The 26,833-nt window shown below is 38.2% G+C and overlaps 1 protein-coding gene across 4 annotated transcripts in view; it reads right to left on the reverse strand.

Annotated features, from left to right (window-relative positions):
* Positions 1-26,833, reverse strand: part of LOC308392359 (DNA topoisomerase I, mitochondrial) — a 53,005-nt gene that overhangs the window by 5,659 nt on the left and 20,513 nt on the right. For 3 of the 4 annotated variants that reach the window (XM_080875338.1, XM_080875339.1, XM_080875340.1), the window contains exons 10-15: positions 10,712-10,834; positions 10,388-10,575; positions 9,940-10,084; positions 6,124-6,267; positions 5,381-5,566; positions 1,028-1,096 (exon numbers count right to left, since the gene is read on the reverse strand). In XM_080875338.1, the coding sequence (XP_080731464.1) occupies positions 1,028-1,096; positions 5,381-5,566; positions 6,124-6,267; positions 9,940-10,084; positions 10,388-10,575; positions 10,712-10,834 (855 nt within the window). The remainder of the gene's footprint in view (positions 1-1,027; positions 1,097-5,380; positions 5,567-6,123; positions 6,268-9,939; positions 10,085-10,387; positions 10,576-10,711; positions 10,835-26,833) is intronic. The other variant, XM_080875341.1, reaches the window with a different exon arrangement.

Here is a 26,833-nt window from a genome sequence, read left to right on the forward strand (position 1 = left end):
TACTACACACCTCTTCTGCCTCTGCTCTCTCGGTGTCCTGGCCTTTCCAGGTGTCAATCAGGCCTGCCCTCTGCAGCCATTACCATTCCACCTCCAACAGACACTGACATTTCCTGACACACACAGGAGGGCAGAGAGCAGAAGCACTGTACTCCCTCCTTCAATTGCTCCATCTTTCTCATCTCTTCCTCACATTCCTGTCCTGTGTTGCAACATCCTTCTCCTGCCTGTCAGTCTTAATATGCCAAACACGTGACTGGCTCTCTAATCTTGCACATGAATATTAATCTGCATTTTCTTCTGTATGTTTTTATACAACACTGTTACTCTGAACATATCGCAAAGTCAGGTATTTTTCAGAAATCGGTTATTGTCTCAAACAGATGAGTGAGGTCGTTTTCGAGAAAGCCGAGCACTCTGTGAGGCTTTGCCGTCTGCCTGAAGCTAGAGGAGAAGGTTCAGAGGATGCCACATTTTGATGTGTGGAAATTCATCCGCCCAACATGTTCACTCTCAATTTTCACGCGCACAGTTTCATTTTTATCTGCCAGGGTCCATCCCCTCTCCCTTTTGAAACTCCCTTTCTGCTTTCAGTCTCCCCCCTGCTTCCAATATTCGAGCCCTTCTCTGCACCTCCCATTTCCTTAATTTAGCCCTTTCATCTCTCCACACCAACGGCTCATCCTCATTCAATCTCATCTCTTACACCTCACAATTTAGTCCCTACTTTTCCCCTCACTGCAGCTTTCTGTCCCTAGAAAATATAAAAAGTGTAATTCTACTTTGCTTCCACCATTTTTTTCTGTTTTCTTAAAATATTACTCGGGGGGGGGGGGTCCTCACCCTTTTTAAACAACCTCACACTCAAATCAAATCAGCTGCTTGCTTTTGACACCAACATTTGTGTAGCAGCTAAAAATGTGAACAAAAAAAACTCCCATAATGTCCCATGTTGTGACACATTAATAGCAATGATCATATAAAAGGTGCAACATGTTGGAGGAGATGCATGCTGAGACAGACTCACATTTAGGCGGTCAAAGAGTTCGTCTCCGGGCTGTTTATTCTCCAGAAAAAGTTTAAGACTCTTAAACACCTGAAAAGAGATGCAGGTAAAGTACATCAACATGTATAGAGAGAAATAAGAACATTTAATACATCTGCACAGGTGCTGCACTAGATTTTTCTTGGGTTTATGTTTCATTGGTGGATTCTGGCTGAAAAAAAACTGATGAAATTAAAAAAAACCAAACAGAAAATATTTTCTGACAGGTCTAAAAATACAGGTACACACACACACACACACACACACACACATCAGAGTGCAATTGTGGGGCACGTTTGGAGCCTCGCTTTATTTGTCCATCTCAAAGCCAGAGGATTAAAACTGGCACAATTAAATCTGACATTTCAAGTGACTCTGTGGGTTTCACAGATGCATCCTTTCCCCAAATAAACTACTAAAATATGCAAGACACCAATTACGAGCCACAGATGTGTTGCCTCATAAAACACGCTGACATATTCACCGGCTGATTTGTGTGTCAATTTTGTTTCCTTTGAAAGACGAGCTGCAAATATAAAAAGCAAAGCACCGATGCTTTGGGCGTGAGATGTAATGTATGTGTCTGTATTTACGCATCCACATGTGTCCTCACACTCTGGGTTCTTTGAAAAAGTCAGGCCGTCGTCCAAGTTGATACAGCGGTGGCCACGCACTGACAGCCTGATGCTAACGAACAACATACAGGACTTCCCTTTAAAATGATTCGGTTATTTATTCCAGTGCTTTTTTCTATGACTCGAAAAAATTGAGAAAAACTGTCAATGCAAAATGTACGGGATAAGTGAAATACATATGACAGCATTCAATGTGTTGGGATATCTCCAGATATTAGAACTAAACATTCCTCTCTTCCATTCTTGTTCCATTTTATTCCTGGTGACATTTAGCAGCAATCTTACTGATTTTCCATGGAATTGATGATGCTAAAATATGCAGGGACTAATTAATTCTAGCTCATGTGATGCTTTTGAATGCACTCATTTGAATAATTATACATTCTGCCAAGAAACAAAACACTTTGGCTGTCAGGTGCTAACATTTCTTTTCCCATCTCTGCAACAGATGATAGCACTGGCTGACACCAGAGGAGGAGTTAAAAATTTACATATGCATATATGCACGTGTGCGCACACAGACACACACATCCGCACGAGACAGCTGTTTGACAGACTCTAGACTTCTTTCTTTTGTCAAGTTTTCAGTCACATTTTGTTCTTCTGTTGTGATATTTGCTAACCTGCTCATTAAGTCTGCATTATCATTTAGTGCATCAGATACAGACACGTCAAGGTCCTGCAAGTCTGAGGCAGCCCCTCAATTCTCTGCACTAATGTCCAGCAAACAAACATCGAGACTAATTTCGCAATCATTTGTGACAAAACATGATGAACCTTCTTTTAACTGTAATCAATCAGAAGTGAGTTTCAGTTATTTTACTAAAGTGCTCTCTCACAAACGTTGCCTGTTATGTGTCAGGACAGCGAACTGGAAACAATCTGAGCAGGTTTCTTGTCGCTACATTGTAAAACGGCTCTCTGGTGACTTTGAAAGTAAGCTGTTTGATTTATCATCAAGGCGGCTCGAAAAAAAAAAAAAAAAGGACTTATAGTCATGTGAGGTGACATTAAAAATGAGGTCTGCTGACAGATCCTATTAAGCTACGTTGTAGCAAATGTAATACCAAGTGTTTTGAACTAGGAGCAAAAGTACAGGTTATCTGCTGCCTTCAGTTTCTATTTTCCCTCCTGAAAACAAAGCATTTGTATGTGTGCACAATAATAAATCGTTTGAATACACCTTTATCTGTAAATACATGGCAACACAAGCTTAAACTTGCAATATCTATTTCCCAGAACTACATGCGTATCAGTGCAGCGTCCAGATGACAGAAGCAGCACTTTATGTAAGCATCGTGCTGTGGTTCTGGATCCGAGAGCTGCAGACTGAACTACTCAAGCAGCCTGACAAATTAAACCAACACAGCGATCCAATCCACAACTGCATCCCTCGGACAAATCTCAGTTCCCTCTGCGCTTGGGGCTCTGCACACATCGACACGTGTGACCTTCTCCACAGTGAGTTGTGCCAAAAACCAAAGGGCAAAACCTTGATTATTATAATGATATAAACTGGACTCAGTGGCTTTTGCTGATGTCTTGTCTTACTGAGAATGGACAGATTTGCCTCACATGAACTACATTAGTAAAGACTTTTCCAAAATAGCGTTACTGTTTACAAACTGCAGATTCAGGGCGCTGCTCCAGGAAACATCTTCAACAAACTGAGTTTAAAAATAAACCGAGCTGAGTGACTAAGATAATCTCTGTAATAGTTTTCGGTTCCTGAGCAGCTGAGCAGAGTTAGAGTGAACAAACACAGTTAATTGAACCGAGCATGTGCACGAGTGGACGAAGGCAGTGATGAATCACCATGGCAACGGGTAAATAAAGAGCAGAGCCTCCGTTTTAATCAAGCAGATCAAAATATATGAACATGTCTCAGCGCTGAGGATTGTATTCATTTAAAATTTAGTTTCAAACATTATTTAGTAAACTTTAATGTACTGACAATCTTTAACAATCTCAAGTTCCTACAGAAGATTTCATTATCTTTGTCATTACTGGATGAAATGTTGGATGTTTTCCAGTATAACCACTTAATATTTAATAATATTTAACCATGTAATAGCAAACTTCATTGATAGCTGATTGGTAGGGCTGTAAGACAGCAGAACTGGGAGCCTGCGAGAGTTCAAAATGACTATTTCTCATTTAACTGGGGGGGGCAGAATGAACAAATAAATAATAAGAAGTGTCCGGGCTTTTAAAGAGCCATCGACACGTTGATCGGCTAGATTTTAGACATTTCAGCTCAGTTTTGGACGAAGGCTGAGCCGTTTTAAATAAGCCACTATGAATGGATCCTGATGGGATAAGACTTGGAAATGCCCGGAGCCAGACTGGATCCAGGTATGATCCAGTCTCAGTTTGTAATCTTGACCCATTTTGGAACAATCATGCATGTGGACTCCAAACTGGACAGTTAGCGGATCCAGTTCTGATTTAGAGTTTCAGTGGAAACTATGTTGAGTTTTCAGAAACTGTACAAGGACTAAATCTCAATCTGAACACATTTCAACATGAAATGTAATCAAATTACAATCAGACCTCCTGCATCGTGTATTTAAAAAGTGATTTTAAAATGTATTAAGTTCTGTTTTAAAGTGATTTCCTCCTCAACTTTTCTCAAATATTATATACTATTCATCATCTCCAGGATCCCAATAGTCATTTTTCTATCTGTGTGACGTCAGTGTTTGATTTTATGATTCGCCTACAACTTTACAGAGAAACGTTATTACGGGCAGTGATTCCAGTGCAGGAATTAGCTGTTAGCTGCATCACAGTCACACAATTAGAAACTTACAAAGTTTATTCTAAGCTGATCTCTGTCCTTGTATTGAGTACTGATAAACTATAAAAGCAGTCACACAAAAAAGACAAGGAAAAAGTGAACTAACAGCTAACAGGGGTTTTAAAACTTCTACAAATGAATTCGCTCTGCTGTGCCGTTTGATAGCAATTTTATGAATGACGAAATAAAACAGCTGGTTCAGGTGCAGTAGAAGCAGAGGTCAGAGGGGAGAAAACCTGAGTCTTTCCCCAGTAATTGACTCTCTCTGGAGGAGAAAACCCAGAGTTTCCAGGGTGTTAGCTACTGAAACAAACAGCACCTCTAATCAATATAATCATCACTGCAGGTGCACTTAACAAGTGCATGTACTTGTTAAGGTAATGATATTACTCATAAGCACCATAATTAGTGACCATATAAAGTATTAAAACAGTATCTGTCACAACATCTGGCTGGCTCTGTTTTGGCTCGGGTCTGTAGTCCAGTAAGTCATTCAGGCAGTTTGTTTGCTGTGTGTAAAGCGGCTCATCCGTCTCTCCTTCATTCAAAATTCCCTACACACAAGTTTATAAACTAAGATAGATTAAGCTCCAGTTTAAAATCAAATCAACAAAGATACCCTCCTGTTCCTCCTCCTGATGATGAGATTAGTGTAGCTGCTCCCCACACACATCCATGATTTCAAAGAGGAAAGAGCTGCCAACATTGTGTGGTTGTGTCTGTTACAAGTACAGGTTTATGCAAAGATGCTCACATGATTATCTTAATGAGAAACCAGGCTAAAAATTGCCTCCATTTGTGATCTTAGAGCGATCACGCTGACCACTGTGCACCCATGAGAACACTGTTTAGCATCCACCCGTTTAAGTGCCAACGTGTTTATGTCATTTCTTCCTTTACCTTTTTGATGACAGGAACCTTGTTGTAGTAACGAATGCAGTCTTTACCCAGGAAGTCAAATTCCACCACACATTCGTTGCCATCCAGCTGCTCATGCAGAGTGATGTGCTCAACACGAAGCGAGCAGCAACCCACCGTGTCCGCCGTCTCTCCCTCCTCTTTCTCATTGCCAGCTCTCAGGGCCAGCTTTTTGGGTCAGAGGATACAGAGATTACCACAGATGCAGAAGTACACGCCGAGCTTTTCCATCACAAGGTACACAGCACGCATGCGAGTCAGACAACCGTTAAAATATATATACACGCACTAATAAAAAGACCTTCGTGACAAACGAAAGACAAAAATGGCAACTGAAACAGTTTCTGGCATGAGCCAAAAGCAATCACGTCCTCAATCCATCATTTCACTTCATACAGACTGAGATAATTAGCTTGAAGTCTCTGGAAGAAAATGGCTACATGTAATCCATTTACTTTGCAAAAGATTTTCATCCAACTATGTTGGAAAACAGAAAAGGCAATCAAGACATACTGAATTGATTTCCAATATCTTCACTTTGCTCCAGCCTATTTACACGGCCACTGCAGTCGTCAGTTTTTCTCGACATTCATGCAAACATCACAAGCAAAGCTACGACAGAGGCCGTGTGGACAGATATCAGAGAAGCTCACGTGTGAAAGTTTCTTTCTAGTTCTGCTGTGTGAACATGTAACAATTTGTAATATCAGTTGTGCAACCCAAACCTTGTCTATGAAATACAGCGCCACAGCTCTCTGACGTGTAACCATCTGTTTGGACTTTAGATCCTGGAGGTACTGGTAACGGATGTCATCCACGCGTGATTTCAGTTTCCGAGCAACCTCATATTTCTCCCAATCCTTCTCTCCCTGCAAGAAAGAAAGGCAAGATAAGCAGGAAGAGAGAAAAGACTAAACATGAAACGGAAACACGAAGCAAAAGTGACAGGTGATGACAATTATAAAATAAAATGATGAAAAAGTGGTTTTCCTTTAAAAGCCCTGAAACAATCACTAACACAGGATCTTCCACTATAAGACAACATTCTGTGTCTGCTGTTTGCTTCTGGTTATTTATTGCTATCTACATACAATTAAACCCTCCATCAGTCAACGTGCCGATACAGTCACGGAGAACTGCGGAATAACTTAACCTTTATGCATGAAAGATGGAAAGGAAGACGAGTCAGCAAACAGAGCACAGAACAACAACATGTTGCAAAGGTTTACTCATATTGGATTATCAAATTCAATTCAATGTATTTACACAGCGCCAAATCACAACAACAGTCGCCTCAAGGCGCTTTATATTGTACAGTAGACCCTACAATAATACAGAGAAAACCCAACAATCATATGAGCCCCTATGAGCAGCACTTTGGCGACAGTGGGAAGGAAAAACTCCCTTTTAACAGGAAGAAACCTCCGGCTCAGGGAGGGGCGGGGCGAGAGAAGGAAGGCGGGATAAAAGACATGCTGTGCAAAAGTAATTACGAATTTTGTTTAAGAATATACATTTTATGCATTATAGCTCAACATAATGTGTAAAAGTGTCCAGGTTTGTGATTTGTTTGTAAATCTGTGCTGTGTTTATGCTAACGTTTCATTTAAATCAGCTCTGTGAATAATATCAGAAGCAGGACAACAACCATTTGTCAGTTGGCAGATCTGGAGCTGAACTGACAAAATGCAAACCATTCAAATTATTTATTTTATTATAACTTGGTTAAAATGTTATTTGCATTCCCCTGCATTCTTTCTGTAAGGTTTTGATTCTTGATTTACTTACTACACAACTCTGCAGCACAACAGTTCGTCTAATTTTACAGCCAGCCTCTAGCCTGGAGGAGGATGTTGCACGAGCAGCTAATTCTACAAACTTCTTTTTCATTTTTTCCCCAAACTTGCAGTCTGCAGAATCAAACTAGTTCAAATGAAGAAACTTATCAGTTCTACTCACTTTGAAGCCACAACTTATTTCACATGTAGTTCCACCCATGACTTGTAAACAGGTTCTTAGGAGTTTCACTTTAAATATTCTATATCAAACGTTTGGTGCACATGCAGTTTTTGGTGATGATGAAAATGGTGTTTTGAAGTTCTGCTTTTTTGCTTTTCCAGTCGGTTTGGTTTTGCTTCTTACGTTCAAGAGGGAAAGAAAAAGTAAATCCTTTGGAAACGGGACGCTTCTGTTACATTTCATATTTTTAAAGTGGGATTAAAGCATTCACAATGTTGGTTGAAGGAGTCCACAGAATGAATAGAGAGATGTTTGGTGACAGATCAAACAAAGCTTGAATGTTCTGAATGATGAATTCCAACATTTATCAAGTTATCTTTGAAGGACAGTGGCTAAGTGTTTGCTCACCACATGAACAACAGTAGAAGATGAGCGAAACACACAGCAAAATATCTTTATACTTATTTATTATTTTCTATTTAAAATGGCATAATGCGAGCTAGGACAATATCAGAACTGAAGCACTTTGACTAATGCATCTCAAAAATTTATTTATATCATGTCCATTACATGTAAAGTGAAATGATTCAAGCCTTTGTCATTTTAATCTGACTTACAGCTTGTGAAAAAAATTTCAAGTTTGAGAAAATGAAATATTATGTTGATCCTGCTTATCTCAGTTTAGTTTGATGCAGTGACACACCAGCGGTGTTACTGCTGTACTTGATAGACCAGATAACTCAGACGACCTGAGGCCGATAGAGAATTTATCATTTAGTCAGAAAAGAAAATGAGAAACAGGCAAGTTAAAGGCTGTTATCAAAGCAGCCAATAACAGTGAAGCAGCAAGCCGATCGGCTCCATGCGGCACACAATGAAGTCATTTATGGTAAAGAATCATCAACCAGTGACTGAACACATGCTTCAGAAGTTGGATGTTTCTGTATTTTAAATGTATGAATTGATCTTAATATATAAGTAAATATTTCTAAGCATAAATGACAATCAACAATACAAATCTAACATCCATCCATCCATCCATCCATCTTCATCCGCTTTGTCCGGGGCCGGGTCGCGGGGGCAGCAGCCTAAGCAAAGAGGCCCAGACCTCCCTCTCCCCAGCCACCTCCTCCAGCTTATCCGGGGGAACACCAAGGCGTTCCCAGGCCAGCCGAGAGATATAATCTCTCCAGCGTGTCCTGGGTCTGCCCCGGGGCCTCCTCCCGGTGGGACATGCCTGGAACACCTCACCCAGGAGGCGCCCAGGGGGCATCCTTGTCAGATGCCCGAACCACCTCAGCTGGCTCCTTTCGATGTGGAGCAGCAGCTGCTCTACTCTGAGCCCCTCCCGGATGGCCGAACTTCTCACCCTATCTCTAAGGGAGAGGCCAGCCACCCTTCGGAGGAAGCTCATTTCTGCCGCTTGTATCCGCGATCTCGTTCTTTCGGTCACTACCCACAGCTCGTGGCCATAGGTGAGGGTAGGGACGTAGATCGACCGGTAAATTGAGAGCTTCGCTTTTACACTCAGCTCCCTCTTCACCACGACGGACCGGTGCAGCGTCCGCATTACTGCAGCTGCAGCCCCAATCCGTCTGTCGATCTCCGGCTCCCTTCTCCCATCACTCGCGAACAAGACCCCGAGATACTTGAACTCCTCCACTTGTGGCAGGAACTCATCCCCGACCCGGAGTGGGCACTCCACCCTTTTCCGGCTGAGAACCATGGCCTCAGATTTGGAGGTGCTGATCCTCATTCCCGCTGCTTCACACTCGGCTGCGAACCGTTCCAGTGCGAGCTGGAGGCCCTCACCCGATGAAGCCAACAGAACCACATCATCTGCAAAAATCAGAGATGAGATTCTGAGGCCACCAAAGCGAAAGCCCTCCGCCACTTGGCTGCGCCTAGAAATCCTGTCCATAAAAATTATGAACAGAACCGGAGACAAAGGGCAGCCCTGGCGGAGCCCATCACCCACCGGGAACGAGTCCGACTTATTGCCGGCAATGCGAACCAAGCTCTTGCAACGGTTGTATAGGGATCGAATGGCCCGTAGCAATGGGCCAGACACCCCATATTCCCGCAACACCTCCCACAGGACACCCCGAGGGACACGGTCGAATGCCTTCTCCAAGTCCACAAAACACATGTAGACTGGTTGGGCAAACTCCCATGCACCCTCAAGTATCCTGGAGAGGATAAAGAGCTGGTCCAGTGTTCCGCGACCAGGACGAAAACCGCATTGTTCCTCCTGTATCCGAGGTTCGACTAACGGACGAACTCTCCTTTCCAGCACCCTGGCATAGACTTTCCCAGGGAGGCTGAGGAGTGTGATCCCCCTGTAGTTGGAACACACCCTCCGGTCCCCTTTCTTAAAGATGGGGACCACCACCTGTGGACTGGCAGACAAATCTAACAATATTCTAATAATCTGAGATACTAGTTTTTTCCAAAACCAGTTTGAGAACTGTGCTGCCAAAGTAGTCTGAACTTTGTTGAACCCAAAGTCTGCAGCTCTGACAGCATGTTTCTTTGTACCCACTTGTATGTGCATCCCCCCCATTATGCAACAGATAGCTCACCTTCAGTTTTGAGTTGGCATTAAGCATGATGTACTTATTGGAGCCCTGGATGTTTTCAGTCCAGCTGACGAGCCATGTCACGGTGTTATCGTGTCGAACTTCCTTCCAGTGGTGCCCAGCGGGTGGTGCGGGGATACGACATTCTCTGCCAGAGCAAGAACAAGTGCAATACAGTATGTAAATGACCAGCACTGATGCACAGCTCAAATACAGATTTAAGCCTAAAAAAAAAGTAACAAAAAAAATAATATTAGTCATGTTGATTTGAACACTGTCAGAAAAAACAAAACAAGCCTGTGATTCTACACATTTAAACAGTTTGTGTATTAAGAACTTGTTTCTTTGAGTGAAAATGTCACTGCTCTGCATTGAGCCACAAGGGCACATGGAGGGGACTGAAACTAAAGCTGTACTCAACTATACACTGATTTCACAATCACACTCTCACTTGCTGCAATTGATGATGACGTCCTCTGGTTGGATCCTCTTCTTCAGCATGCCTTGCTTGGGATGCTCGCCTCTACCTCGGAATAACCCCGGAGGCTCAATCTTAAAATTGCCAATGCGTTCTTTGTGGTGGTCCAGAAGGCAGTAGCCGTATTCATCCACTATCTTCTGGTTTGCCTCTTTCAAAGCCTACAAAAAGATTTCAGATACAGATCGCGTTACCTCAGAAACGGACAGGGTGCTCCTCTGGACTTACTCCAGTTATTACGCTACACATTATGAAGACAGCAGCATACAAATACAAAGAAGGGAACGCGAGCTTTACCTGTTTCTCCTCCTTGGACATATTTTTCCTTGCCTCTGTTTTGGCTTTATGCATGGCATGGATTTCTCCAAAGTCACACTTATCAAGATCTTGAATCAGTGACCTCTCCTCATGGGTCATTTCCTACACAAGCACAAAGTGTGTTGAGGCATACAGTCTCATTTCAAGTCTGAGAATATCAGCAGCAACAAAAAGAACACGCAAGCTATTAACCAAAACAATCTGGAAGTTGTAGTGAGCATTATTCTTTATTTTTATATTTACAGGAAAAAATTAACATGATGTAAATGGTTCCAATTAAAGTGATGATAGAATAACTGCAGAAACTGATCGTGTGTCTTCGCCTCCAGTGATGCAAACAGCAATTACACTGCTGTAAAAATTATAACAACCTCCATTTATCCATTTAGTTTCTCACACATTTCAGATCAAACAAATATCAGAGAAAGATAATCTGAGCAATTAAAAACTGCACTTTTTATATTATTTAGCTGATGAAAGGAGAAAAAAAAACTATCCACACCTACCCGTTTCTTGTGAAGACGAACACCCACCTGTTAAATCTGATTAACCACAATTTTGGAAAGCTGAGTTCAGTCTCACTGACCACACCCACTGCAGATTACTGCCAGACGTGTTTAAAAATACATAGCAACACATCATGCCCAAAACCAAAGACACAGTCAGCAGGACGATGATTGGAAACATAACAGCAAAACGGCTCAAAAATAAAATACTGAATGTTTTGAAGTGTCCTAGCCAAAGTCCGGACGTTAGGCTGGTTAGGATTCTCTTGGCACTCGTGCTCAAACACCTTCCACTGTGGCTGAATTAAAACAATTCTGCAAAAAAGAGCCAAAATTCCTCCACACCAAGACTGACAGTTAGACCCTTGATTGCAGTTCTCGCTGCCAACGGTGCCACAAGCAGTTTCAGATTAGGTTTGGGCTTTTCTGCCTTTAATAAATGAAATCATCACTAACTGTGTTATTAGGTTTAAGGGGCCGTAACTTAATCACATTAGGCCAGGCAGGTTGGGATAGTTTTTTCATCACCTGAATAGATGAACTCATTTAAAAGCTAAATTTTATATTTAGAATGTAGCTTTAATAAAAACAGAAACATGTCAGTGTGACAAATATGCAAAAAAAAATAAGAAATGAGGAAGGGGTCAAAGACGGTGTTGTGATAAAGTCAGCAGAAGAAGCTCTTAAGAGTTCTGTACAGAGCATTGCTTTGTTATATTCACTGACCAGTAGGGCTGCCACAAACGATTATTTTGAGTCGACCATTCACCGATTATTTTTGTGATTAGTCGACTAATCAGATCAGCATCCATTGGACGTAAAACGTACAGCTTATTGCACCAGCAGCATCTGCTCTTATATAACTATCATTAGCTTACAGCTTTAAGTGTTTACGGTATGTGCTAACTAAAAATAAAGACATGATAGTATATAGTCCAGCATCTCACACTTCTGATGATCAGCTGTCTGCTTGACATTTATTCAGCTGTGTAAAAACTATAACTTTAATCTCAGCCAAACCGATTTACTCAGGAACAAATAAAACACTGAAAAAAGCCAAACAATAACATTTTTAATTTATCTAAGTGACTCATATATCATGTTTAACCTGAGTAGCAAAAGACGGCGGTGGGTTTGAAAACGATTTGCTGGGAGTCCGGTGTTCTGACGGCTCTAGTGACCCTAGCCCCCGGCTAGCTATCGAGCTAGTGGGTAACAGACGTCTATGAAAACGTCGGAGCGCTTTTGAAAATATGTGGTGTCCTGATAAACTGAGCAGATATTTGAGGTTTACACAGCTACATTCTTACCTGAAAATATGTTAAACGTTTATTTTGTGACCCAGAAAGAATAATAAGAGTAATATTAAAACTAACTAGCTGCCGCCATTGTTGGAAACTGAGCTGGGCCGCGCTATGAATTCTGGGAAACTGCTTCTTCTTCTTCGGGGTTTAACGGTAGCTGGCATCCTTGTACATGCAATGCTGCCATCTTCTGTTTCAGTCCGTTATTACACTCTTAAATCCTGCTACTGATTCCTGCGTCTTTTGGGATCTTACAAAGCTTCAAACGACGCGTCGACTATTAAATCAGTCGTCGACGATTTTAATAGTCGACGTAATCGTGACAGCCCTACTGACCAGCTATGAAAACAGAGTGCATAACATTTGTCTATTCATATAACAAATTAACGCAATAATGCATCATTAAAAACAAACAAAAGAAAAACTAGATGAGGAGGATTCAAACAGATCACCGACCTTTCCTTTAATTACTCATTTTTACGGAGGTGAAGCAGAGTCGAAAAAAAAACAACTGGTGCTGTCATAAAAGGCTACAGTACTTTCTCCTAACAAGCCATTTAAAAAGTGGGGACAGTCAAAGCTGCAGTTTTGCATCACAGAAACATAAGAAAATGTTACAGCTTTCCAGTATTTAGCACTTTTAACAACACATCACTCCCAGAACTACAGTAGCTATGAGTGTGAACACTGTAAGGTCACTGCTAAGCAGGCTAAATAAAGAATCCTGACAGGCCAGGCGGAGCAGCTGAGTTTCAACTTTAATTGCCAAAAGTTGTTTCACAAGGGGTCACCAGAGGTCATATCAGAGGTGACCAACAGGGCAAAGCAACTCTGTTTCAGCTGCAGCTCTAAGCTGTTGTGATGCTGAAATATCATCAGTGGCTTTCAATGTGCTGTCTAGCTGTAGGGAAAGAATCTGTATTTCATGACATATTGCTAATAATAACTAGAAAAATTTGCATTTCCTGCGAAAATGCAGTGTGGATGCTTAAAGCTGAAGCTGTATGCAAAAAGTAGCTGAAAAAGCTGAAAAGTTGCAGAAATTGTAAAAACTTTGCAGAAGCAAAAGAAGTTTGCTAAAATGGAATAACTTAGCAGAACTGCCATATCTTAGAGGAAACATAATACTTGGCAGAAATACAATAGCATAGCAGAATTTAGCAGAAATATTGTAACTTACCAGAAACATGATAACTTCTCAAAAATACAAGAATTTAGGAGAAATAGTATAAGATAACAGAAAGAATATATTTAGCCAAAAATACTTAAACATTACAGAAACACTATGATTTAGAAAAATAGTACAACAGAGCAGAAATATTGTGATTTACCAGAGACACTGTGATGAACTATGAATATTGTAATTTTAAATTGAGACTATGTTTTAGCACAAATATTATAATTTGGCAGAAATACTATAATTTAGCAGAAATACTATATTAAGCACAAATCCTATAAAAAGCAGAAATGGTATGATTAAGCACAAATACTACATTTAGTAGAAATACTTTGTTTTAGCACAAATCCCATAAAAAGCAGAAATACTGTACTATGATTTAGTAGAAAAACTATAATTAATCAGAAATACTAAATTTAGCAGAAATACTATATTAAGCACAAATACTATGAAAAGCAGAAATAGTATGATTAAGCATAAATACTACATTTAGCAGAAATACTATATTAAGCACAAATCCTATAAAAGCAGAAATAGTATATTAAGCACAAATCTTATAAAATAGCAGAAACAGTATGATTTAGCACAATAGTAATAAGTTAAACAGAAAAATTGGAAAAGCAAAATGGACAGCTGAAAAAATGCTGAACATGCTGAGGGTCCCTCAAATATACTTGTTAAATGACAAAAATCTGCAAAAAAATTTATTACAGCCACACAATCACAAATATGTACACATGAGGAAACACACATGCACAGAGAGACCCACACACAAGATCCAATTCAGTCAACCAGTCTAAATATATTGAATTTAAATCTTAGAATGAGATCATCCCATTAAAAGCCTTTCTCTCTCTCTCTCTCTGTCACACACACACACACACACACACACACACACACACACACACACACACACACACACACACACGGAGAGAGAAGTAAGTTTCTAGGTCAGCCTGAGAGCTGGTGAATTTGAATCCACCAATCAGAGAGGCTGTGCACTTTTCCCCACCAAAACAGGTGCATCTGTTTACACACGCAGCAGCACAGAGAGACACAGGATTTTTGCAGTCTATTTCTCATAGTGACGACTCCCCTCAAACAAATGACCGTAATTTCCTAACCGTAGGGGCTAGAACGGTCATTCTTACACCGTTTTGTTCAGAAGAGATGGGGGAATCTTCAAGTGTTGACAATTTAATATTAAAATATGAATTTTTAGAGATATATGACATGGATGACTTGTTGACTTAGAAGCCACGAATTCCCCAATATGCAAATTTGAATGCCTGAGACCACATATGTGATTGGCTGGCTGGGAAGCCGTGCAGGCCCTGATTTGTGGATTTGAATTCCTCAGCCCTCAGATATGATTGGCTGGCTTAGAAGCCACGAAGGCCCCAATATGCAAATTTGAATGCCTCAGGACACTTATTTGATTGGCTGGGAAACTGTGCAGGCCCTGATTTGAAAATTTGAATGTCTCAGTCCTCACAGAGGATTGGCTGCCTGGGGACCTGGCAGAAATATATAGAAATACTATTATTAAGCATAAATACTACATTTAGTAGAAATACTATGTTTTAGCACAAATATTATAAAAAGAAGAAAAACTATAATTTAGCAGAAATACTATATTAAGCACAAATCCTATAAAAAGCAGAAATACTATAATTTATAACAAATAGTATAAAAAGCAGAAATACTATAATTTAGCAGAAATACTATGTTAGGCACAAATCCTATAAAAAGCAGAAATACTATAATTTAGCAGAAATACTATATTAGGCATAAATCCTATGAAAAGCAGAAATAGTATGATTTAGCAGAAATACTGTATTTAGCACAAGTACCGAAAAGTACCAGAAATACTATGATTTAGCAGAATAGTAATAACTTATTGAAACACAAATGCACAGAGGGACACACAAACACAGGCTCTAATCCAGTCAACCAGTCTAACTATGTTCAATTTAAATCCTACAATGACATGCTGTCAAATAAGGGCAGGATCCTCTCTCTCCCACTAAACACACACACACACACACACACACACACACACACACACACACACACACACACAGGGAGAGAGGACTAAGTTTCTAGGTCAGCCTGGGAGCTGCTGAATTTGAATCCACCAATCAGAGAGGCTGTTTACGTTTTCCCGCCAAAACAGGTGCCTCTTTTTACACACACAGCACAGAGACATAGACCTGCTTCTTTCAGTTTATTTCACATAGTGAGGATTCCCCTCAAACAAATGACCATAATTTCCTAACCATAGGGGCTAGAGCGGTCATTCTTACACCGTTTTGTTCAGAAGAGATGGGGGAATCTTCAAGTGTTGACAATTTATCATTAAAATATGAATTTTTAGAGATATATGACATGGATGACTTGTTGACTTAGAAACCACGAATTCCCCAATATGCAAATTTGAATACCTGGAGCCCACATACATGATTGGCTGGCTGGGAAGCTGTGCAGTTCCTGATTTGTGGATTTGAATTCCTCAGCCCTCAGATATGATTGGCTGGCTTAGAAGCCATGAAGGCCCCAATATGCAAATTTGAATGCCTCAGGACACATATATGATTGGCTGGGAAGCCGTGCAGGCCCTGATTTGAAAATTTGAATTTCTCAGTCCTCACAGAGGATTGGCTGCCTGGGGACCTGGCAGAAATATATAGAAATACTATGATTAAGCATAAATACTACATTTAGTAGAAATACTATGTTTTAGCACAAATACTATAAAAAGCAGAAATACTATAATTTAGCAGAAATACTATATTAAGCACAAATCCTATAAAAAGCAGAAATAGGATGATTAAGCATAAACACTACATTTAGTAGAAATACTATGTTTGAGCAAAAATCCTATAAAAAGCAGAAATACTATATTAGGCACAAATCCCATAAAAAGCAGAAATAGTATGATTAAGCATAAATACTACATTTAGTAGAAATACTATGTTTTAGCACAAATAGTATAAAAAGCAGAAATATTGTAATTTAGCAGAAATACTATATTAGGCACAAATCTTATAAAATAGCAGAAATAGTATTATTTAGCACAATAGTAATAAGTTAAACAGAAAAATTGGAAAAGCAAAATGGACAGCTGAAAAAATGCTGAACATGCTGAGGGTCCCTCAAATATACTTGTTAAATGAAAAAATCAGCAAAAAAATGCACAGGGAGAGAGAAGTAAGTTTCTAGGTCAGCCTGGGAGCTGCTGAATTTGAATCCACCAATCAGAGAGCCTGTGTACTTTTTCCCGCCAAAACATGTGCCTCTTTTTACACACGCAGCACAGAGAGGCACAGGATTATTGCAGCCTATTTCTCATAGTGAGGACTCCCCTCAAACAAATGACCATAATTTCCAAACCGTAGGGGCTAGAGCGGTCATTCTTACACCGTTTTGTTCAGAAGAGATGGGGGGATCTTCCAGTGTTTACAATTTATCATTAAAATATGAATTATTAAAGATATTTGACTTGTAATGCACCATAACGGAGTAGAGCGAAGCAAAAACTGCCTTGACTTGCCCTCAAACAACGCTTTCTAACTCGAAATCTATTTGGAGTATCGATATCATTCTTTCACCGTAAGAGACAGCAGGCTTTGGTGAACAATCATGGAAATTTTCAGGTCTCTGTGGAAATCCAACAAAAAGTTATGACGAGAGAAAAAAGTGGTTCATTTCCACAGTTTGAAATCTGAAGAAATCTGAGCGAAGGACGAATTTCCTACCCTCAAACAAGTCCAACTCATTTCAGAACGGTAATAGGTGAGAAAGAAATTCTTGAATTGTGAGCGTCAGGGGTGTCTGAAGATATTCGGGGACAAGCCTCATGTCTTAACTTTGCTTCGTTAAGGAGATATGACGATTCGAATATGCCTCTCATTACAGAAATCCAGCGGTGATTTTGAACAAGCTCTCCATTCACTTTATATGGAGAGTTTTCTGACCTTGTGTTAGTCTGAGGAGATTTGCAAAAATTCTATAAATCCCACAACAATGATGGTGACATTTTCTGAAAGCCAGCAAAAATACCTACGTTTTGATGTATAATTTGTGGAAGTTGAGTGAAAATTGAGCAAGTAGCAGGAAGTTGTTCGGACATGAAGTGAAAATTGCAAAACCTTCAGTGGCACACTGGAAGCCAAGAGCATAGCAACCATAACAACACATGTATTTTGTGAAAAATCACAATTTTGCAACTCAAAACTTTAAGAGGCATAAAAGTAAAACAGTAGAAGATTTGAAAAAGCTGAATCATACCTGAATAGCCAAATAATTTGTGAACATTTTAAAATTTGAATGGTTGTTCTAGGTGAAAATATGAGGAAGTAGTTAAGTTTCAAAAACAGGCAAAATTTAGCAGAATTGCAGAAGTTTCCCATTCATTTCAATGGGACAAATTAAAGGAAAAAAGCTTAATATTTTAAAAAGTATAATAGTTAAAAATAGCAAAAATCGTAGCAGGAATTAGCAAAAATAGCTGAATAGTTTAAAGTTTGAACGGTGAAAATAGCACAAAAATTGTGGAAGTAGTTAAACGGCGAAAAGTGTACGGAAACACCCGGAATAATAATAATAATAACTAGAAAAATTTGCATTTCCTGCGAAAATGCAGTGTGGATGCTTAAAGCTGAAGCTGTATGCAAAAAGTAGCTGAAAAAGTTGAAAAGTTGCAGAAATTGTAAAAACTTTGCAGAAGCAAAAGAAGTTTGCTAAAATGGAATAACTTAGCAGAACTGCAATATCTTAGAGGAAACATAATACTTGGCAGAAATACAATAGCATAGCAGAATTTAGCAGAAATATTGTAACTTACCAGAAACATGATAACTTCTCAAAAATACAAGAATTTAGGAGAAATAGTATAAGATAACAGAAAGAATATATTTAGCCAAAAATACTTAAACATTACAGAAACACTATGATTTAGAAAAATAGTACAACAGAGCAGAAATATTGTGATTTACCAGAGACACTGTGATGAACTATGAATATTGTAATTTTAAATTGAGACTATGTTTTAGCACAAATATTATAATTTGGCAGAAATACTATAATTTAGCAGAAATACTATATTAAGCACAAATCCTATAAAAAGCAGAAATGGTATGATTAAGCACAAATACTACATTTAGTAGAAATACTTTGTTTTAGCACAAATCCCATAAAAAGCAGAAATACTGTACTATGATTTAGTAGAAAAACTATAATTAATCAGAAATACTAAATTTAGCAGAAATACTATATTAAGCACAAATACTATAAAAAGCAGAAATAGTATGATTAAGCAGAAATACTACATTTAGCAGAAATACTATATTAAGCACAAATCCTATAAAAGCAGAAATAGTATATTAAGCACAAATCTTATAAAATAGCAGAAATAGTATTATTTAGCACAATAGTAATAAGTTAAACAGAAAAATTGGAAAAGCAAAATGGACAGCTGAAAAAATGCTGAACATGCTGAGGGTCCCTCAAATATACTTGTTAAATGACAAAAATCTGCAAAAAAATTTATTACAGCCACACAATCACAAATATGTACACATGAGGAAACACACATGCACAGAGAGACCCACACACAAGTTCCAATTCAGTCAACCAGTCTAAATATATTGAATTTAAATCTTAGAATGAGATCATCCCATTAAAAGCCTTTCTCTCTCTCTCTCTCTCTCTCTCTCTCTCTCTGTCTCACACACACACACACACACACACACACACACACACACACACACACAGGGAGAGAGAAGTAAGTTTCTAGGTCAGCCTGGGAGCTGGTGAATTTGAATCCACCAATCAGAGAGGCTGTGCACTTTTCCCCACCAAAACAGGTGCATCTGTTTACACACGCAGCAGCACAGAGAGAGACAGGATTTTTGCAGTCTATTTCTCATAGTGACGACTCCCCTCAAACAAATGACCGTAATTTCCTAACTGTAGGGGCTAGAACGGTCATTCTTACACCGTTTTGTTCAGAAGAGATGGGGGAATCTTCAAGTGTTGACAATTTAATATTAAAATATGAATTTTTAGAGATATATGACATGGATGACTTGTTGACTTAGAAGCCACGAATTCCCCAATATGCAAATTTGAATGCCTGAGACCACATATGTGATTGGCTGGCTGGGAAGCCGTGCAGGCCCTGATTTGTGGATTTGAATTCCTCAGCCCTCAGATATGATTGGCTGGCTTAGAAGCCACGAAGGCCCCAATATGCAAATTTGAATGCCTCAGGACACTTATTTGATTGGCTGGGAAACTGTGCAGGCCCTGATTTGAAAGTTTGAATGTCTCAGTCCTCACAGAGGATTGGCTGCCTGGGGACCTGGCAGAAATATATAGAAATACTATTATTAAGCATAAATACTACATTTAGTAGAAATACTATGTTTTAGCACAAATATTATAAAAAGAAGAAAAACTATAATTTAGCAGAAATACTATATTAAGCACAAATCCTATAAAAAGCAGAAATACTATAATTTAGAACAAATAGTATAAAAAGCAGAAATACTATAATTTAGCAGAAATACTATGTTAGGCACAAATCCTATAAAAAGCAGAAATACTATAATTTAGCAGAAATACTATGTTAGGCACAAATCCTATAAAAAGCAGAAATACTATAATTTAGCAGAAATACTATATTAGGCATAAATCCTATAAAAAGCAGAAATACTATAATTTAGCAGAAATACTATGTTAGGCACAAATCCTATGAAAAGCAGAAATAGTATGATTTAGCAGAAATACTATATTAAGCACAAATCCTATAAAAAGCAGAAATACTATAATTTAGCAGAAATACTATGTTAGGCACAAATCCTATAAAAAGCAGAAATACTATAATTTAGCAGAAATACTATATTAGGCATAAATCCTATAAAAAGCAGAAATACTATAATTTAGCAGAAATACTATGTTAGGCACAAATCCTATAAAAAGCAGAAATACTATAATTTAGCAGAAATACTATGTTAGGCACAAATCCTATAAAAAGCAGAAATACTATAATTTAGCAGAAATACTATATTAGGCATAAATCCTATAAAAAGCAGAAATACTATAATTTAGCAGAAATACTATGTTAGGCACAAATCCTATGAAAAGCAGAAATAGTATGATTTAGCAGAAATACTATATTAAGCACAAATCCTATAAAAAGCAGAAATACTATAATTTAGAACAAATAGTATAAAAAGCAGAAATACTATAATTTAGCAGAAATACTATGTTAGGCACAAATCCTATAAAAAGCAGAAATACTATAATTTAGCAGAAATACTATGTTAGGCACAAATCCTATGAAAAGCAGAAATAGTATGATTTAGCAGAAATACTGTATTTAGCACAAGTACCGAAAAGTACCAGAAATACTATGATTTAGCAGAATAGTAATAACTTATTGAAACACAAATGCACAGAGGGACACACAAACACAGGCTCTAATCCAGTCAACCAGTCTAACTATGTTCAATTTAAATCCTACAATGACATGCTGTCAAATAAGGGCAGGGTCCTCTCTCTCCCACTAAACACACACACACACACACACACACACACACACACACACACACACACACACACACACAGGGAGAGAGGACTAAGTTTCTAGGTCAGCCTGGGAGCTGCTGAATTTGAATCCACCAATCAGAGAGGCTGTTTACGTTTTCCCGCCAAAACAGGTGCATCTTTTTACACACGCAGCACAGAGACATAGACCTGCTTCTTTCAGTTTATTTCACATAGTGAGGATTCCCCTCAAACAAATGACCATAATTTCCTAAGCATAGGGGCTAGAGCGATCATTCTTACACCGTTTTGTTCAGAAGAGATGGGGGAATCTTCAAGTGTTGACAATTTATCATTAAAATATGAATTTTTAGAGATATATGACATGGATGACTTGTTGACTTAGAAGCCACGAATTCCCCAATATGCAAATTTGAATACCTGGAGCCCACATACATGATTGGCTGGCTGGGAAGCCGTGCAGGCCCTGATTTGTGGATTTGAATTCCTCAGCCCTCAGATATGATTGGCTGGCTTAGAAGCCATGAAGGCCCCAATATGCAAATTTGAATGCCTCAGGACACATATATGATTGGCTGGGAAGCCGTGCAGGCCCTGATTTGAAAATTTGAATTTCTCAGTCCTCACAGAGGATTGGCTGCCTGGGGACCTGGCAGAAATATATAGAAATACTATGATTAAGCATAAATACTACATTTAGTAGAAATACTATGTTTTAGCACAAATACTATAAAAAGCAGAAATACTATAATTTAGCAGAAATACTATATTAAGCACAAATCCTATAAAAAGCAGAAATAGGATGATTAAGCATAAACACTACATTTAGTAGAAATACTATGTTTGAGCAAAAATCCTATAAAAAGCAGAAATACTATATTAGGCACAAATCCCATAAAAAGCAGAAATAGTATGATTAAGCATAAATACTACATTTAGTAGAAATACTATGTTTTAGCACAAATAGTATAAAAAGCAGAAATACTGTAATTTAGCAGAAATACTATATTAGGCACAAATCTTATAAAATAGCAGAAATAGTATTATTTAGCACAATAGTAATAAGTTAAACAGAAAAATTGGAAAAGCAAAATGGACAGCTGAAAAAATGCTGAACATGCTGAGGGTCCCTCAAATATACTTGTTAAATGAAAAAAATCAGCAAAAAAATGCACAGGGAGAGAGAAGTAAGTTTCTAGGTCAGCCTGGGAGCTGCTGAATTTGAATCCACCAATCAGAGAGCCTGTGTACTTTTTCCCGCCAAAACATGTGCCTCTTTTTACACACGCAGCACAGAGAGGCACAGGATTATTGCAGCCTATTTCTCATAGTGAGGACTCCCCTCAAACAAATGACCATAATTTCCAAACCGTAGGGGCTAGAGCGGTCATTCTTACACCGTTTTGTTCAGAAGAGATGGGGGAATCTTCCAGTGTTTACAATTTATCATTAAAATATGAATTATTAAAGATATTTGACTTGTAATGCACCATAACTGAGTAGAGCGAAGCAAAAACTGCCTTGACTTGCCCTCAAACAACGCTTTCTAACTCGAAATCTATTTGGAGTATCGATATCATTCTTTCACCGTAAGAGACAGCAGGCTTTGGTGAACAATCATGGAAATTTTCAGGTCTCTGTGGAAATCCAACAAAAAGTTATGACGAGAGAAAAAAGTGGTTCATTTCCACAGTTTGAAATCTGAAGAAATCTGAGCGAAGGACGAATTTCCTACCCTCAAACAAGTCCAACTCATTTCAGAACGGTAATAGGTGAGAAAGAAATTCTTGAATTGTGAGCGTCAGGGGTGTCTGAAGATATTCGGGGACAAGCCTCATGTCTTAACTTTGCTTCGTTAAGGAGATATGACGATTCGAATATGCCTCTCATTACAGAAATCCAGCGGTGATTTTGAACAAGCTCTCCATTCACTTTATATGGAGAGTTTTCTGACCTTGTGTTAGTCTGAGGAGATTTGCAAAAATTCTATAAATCCCACAACAATGATGGTGACATTTTCTGAAAGCCAGCAAAAATACCTACGTTTTGATGTATAATTTGTGGAAGTTGAGTGAAAATTGAGCAAGTAGCAGGAAGTTGTTCGGACATGAAGTGAAAATTGCAAAACCTTCAGTGGCACACTGGAAGCCAAGAGCATAGCAACCATAACAACACATGTATTTTGTGAAAAATCACAATTTTGCAACTCAAAACTTTAAGAGGCATAAAAGTAAAACAGTAAAACATTTGAAAAAGCTGAATCATACCTGAATAGCCCAATAATTTGTGAACATTTTAAAGTTTGAATGGTTGTTCTAGGTGAAAATATGAGGAAGTAGTTAAGTTTCAAAAACAAGCAAATTTTAGCAGAATTGCTGAAGTTTCCCATTCATTTCAATGGGACAAATTAAAGGAAAAAAGCTTAATATTTTAAAAAGTATAATAGTTAAAAATAGCAAAAATCGTAGCAGGAATTAGCAAAAATAGCTGAATAGTTTAAAATTTGAACGGTGAAAATCGGCTGAAAATTGTGGAAGTAGTTTAACGGCGAAAAGTGTACGGAAGCAACTAGAATAATAATAATAACTAGAAAAATTTGCATTTCCTGCGAAAATGCAGTGTGGATGCTTAAAGCTGAAGCTGTATGCAAAAAGTAGCTGAAAAAGCTGAAAAGTTGCAGAAATTGTAAAAACTTTGCAGAAGCAAAAGAACTTTGCTAAAATGGAATAACTTAGCAGAACTGCAATATCTTAGAGGAAACATAATACTTGGCAGAGATACAATAGCATAGCAGAATTTAGCAGAAATATTGTAACTTACCAGAAACATGATAACTTCTCAAAAATACAAGAATTTAGGAGAAATAGTATAAGATAACAGAAAGAATATATTTAGCCAAAAATACTTAAACATTACAGAAACACTATGATTTAGAAAAATAGTACAACAGAGCAGAAATATTGTGATTTACCAGAGACACTGTGATGAACTATGAATATTGTAATTTTAAATTAAGACTATGTTTTAGCACAAATATTATAATTTGGCAGAAATACTATAATTTAGCAGAAATACTATATTAAGCACAAATCCTATAAAAAGCAGAAATGGTATGATTAAGCATAAATACTACATTTAGTAGAAATACTTTGTTTTAGCACAAATCCCATAAAAAGCAGAAATACTGTACTATGATTTAGTAGAAAAACTATAATTAATCAGAAATACTAAATTTAGCAGAAATACTATATTAAGCACAAATCCTATGAAAAGCAGAAATAATATGATTAAGCATAAATACTACATTTAGCAGAAATACTATATTAAGCACAAATCTTATAAAAAGCAGAAATACTATATTAAGCACAAATCCTATAAAAGCAGAAATAGTATATTAAGCACAAATCTTATAAAATAGCAGAAATAGTATGATTTAGCACAATAGTAATAAGTTAAACAGAAAAATTGGAAAAGCAAAATGGACAGCTGAAAAAATGCTGAACATGCTGAGGGTCCCTCAAATATACTTGTTAAATGACAAAAATCTGAAAAAAAATTTATGACAGCCACACAATTACAAATATGTACACATGAGGAAACACACATGCACAGAGAGACACACACACAAGATCCAATTCAGTCAACCAGTCTAACTATATTCAATTTAAATCCTACAATGACATGCTGCCAAATAAGGGCAGGGTCCTCTCTCTCCCACTAAACACACACACACACACAGACAGACACAGAGGGAGAGAGCTGCCGAATTTAAATCCACCAATCAGAGTGGCTGTTTACGTTTTCCCGCCAAAACAGGTGCATCTTTTTACACACGCAGCACAGAGAGGCACAGGATTATTGCAGTCTATTTCTCATAGTGAGGACTCCCCTCAAACAAATGACCATAATTTCCTAACTGTAGGGGCTAGAGCGGTCATTCTTACACCGTTTTGTTCAGAAGTGATTGGGGAATCTTCAAGTGTTGACAATTTATCATTAAAATATGAATTTTTAGAGATATATGACACGGATGACTTGTTGACTTAGAAGCCACGAATTCCCCAATATGCAAATTTGAATACCTGGAGCCCACATATATGATTGGCTGGCTGGGAAGCTGTGCAGGCCCTGATTTGTGGATTTGAATTCCTCAGCCCTGATATGATTGGCTGGCTTAGAAGCCATGAAGGCCCCAATATGCAAATTTGAATGCCTCAGGACACATATATGATTGGCTGGGAAGCCATGCAGGCCCTGATTTGAAAATTTGAATGTCTCAGTTCTCAGAGAGGATTGGCTGCCTGGGGACCTGGCAGATATATATATATAGAAATACTATGATTAAGCATAAATACTACATTTAGTAGAAATACTATGTTTTTGCACAAATACTATAAAAAGCAGAAATACTATAATTTAGCAGAAATACTATATTAGGCACAAATAGTATAAAAAGCAGAAATACTATATTAGGTACAAATCCTATAAAAAGCAGAAATACTATATTAGGCACAAATCCTATAAAAAGCAGAAATACTATATTAGGCACAAATCCTATAAAAAGCAGAAATACTATATTAAGCACAAATAGTATAAAAAGCAGAAATACTATAATTTAGCAGAAATACTATGTTAGGCACAAATCCTATAAAAAGAACAAATACTATAATTTAGCAGAAATACTATATTAGGCACAAATCTTATGAAAAGCAGAAATAGTATGATTTAGCAGAAATACTGTATTTAGCACAAGTACCGAAAAGTACCAGAAATACTATGATTTAGCAGAATAGTAATAACTTACAAAATTACAAATATGGAGGCATATTGAAACACAAATGCACAGAGGGACACACAAACACAGGCTCTAATCCAGTCAACCAGTCTAACTATATTCAATTTAAATCCTACAATGACATGCTGCCAAATAAGGGCAGGGTCCTCTCTCTCCCACTAAACACACACACACACACACACACACACACACACACACACACACAGAGGGAGAGAGCTGCCGAATTTAAATCCACCAATCAGAGTGGCTGTTTACGTTTTCCCGCCAAAACAGGTGCATCTTTTTACACACGCAGCACAGAGAGGCACAGGATTATTGCAGCCTATTTCTCATAGTGAGGACTCCCCACAAACAAATGACCATAATTTCCTAACCGTAGGGGCTAGAACGGTCATTCTTAAACCGTTTTGTTCAGAAGAGATGGGGGAATCTTCCAGTGTTAACAATTTATCATTAAAATATGAATTTTTAGAGATATACGACATGGATGACTTGTTGACTTAGAAGCCACGAATTCCCCAATATGCAAATTTGAATACCTGGAGCCCACATACATGATTGGCTGGCTGGGAAGCTGTGCAGGCCCTGATTTGTGGATTTGAATTCCTCAGCCCTCAGATATGATTGGCTGGCTTAGAAGCCATGAAGGCCCCAATATGCAAATTTGAATGCCTCAGGACACATATATGATTGGCTGGGAAACCGTGCAGGCCCTGATTTGAAAATTTGAATGTCTCAGTCCTCACA

This window comes from Rhamphochromis sp. 'chilingali' (assembly GCF_963969265.1).
Source record: "Rhamphochromis sp. 'chilingali' genome assembly, chromosome: 2".
NCBI classification, from domain to species: Eukaryota; Metazoa; Chordata; class Actinopteri; order Cichliformes; family Cichlidae; genus Rhamphochromis; species Rhamphochromis sp. 'chilingali'.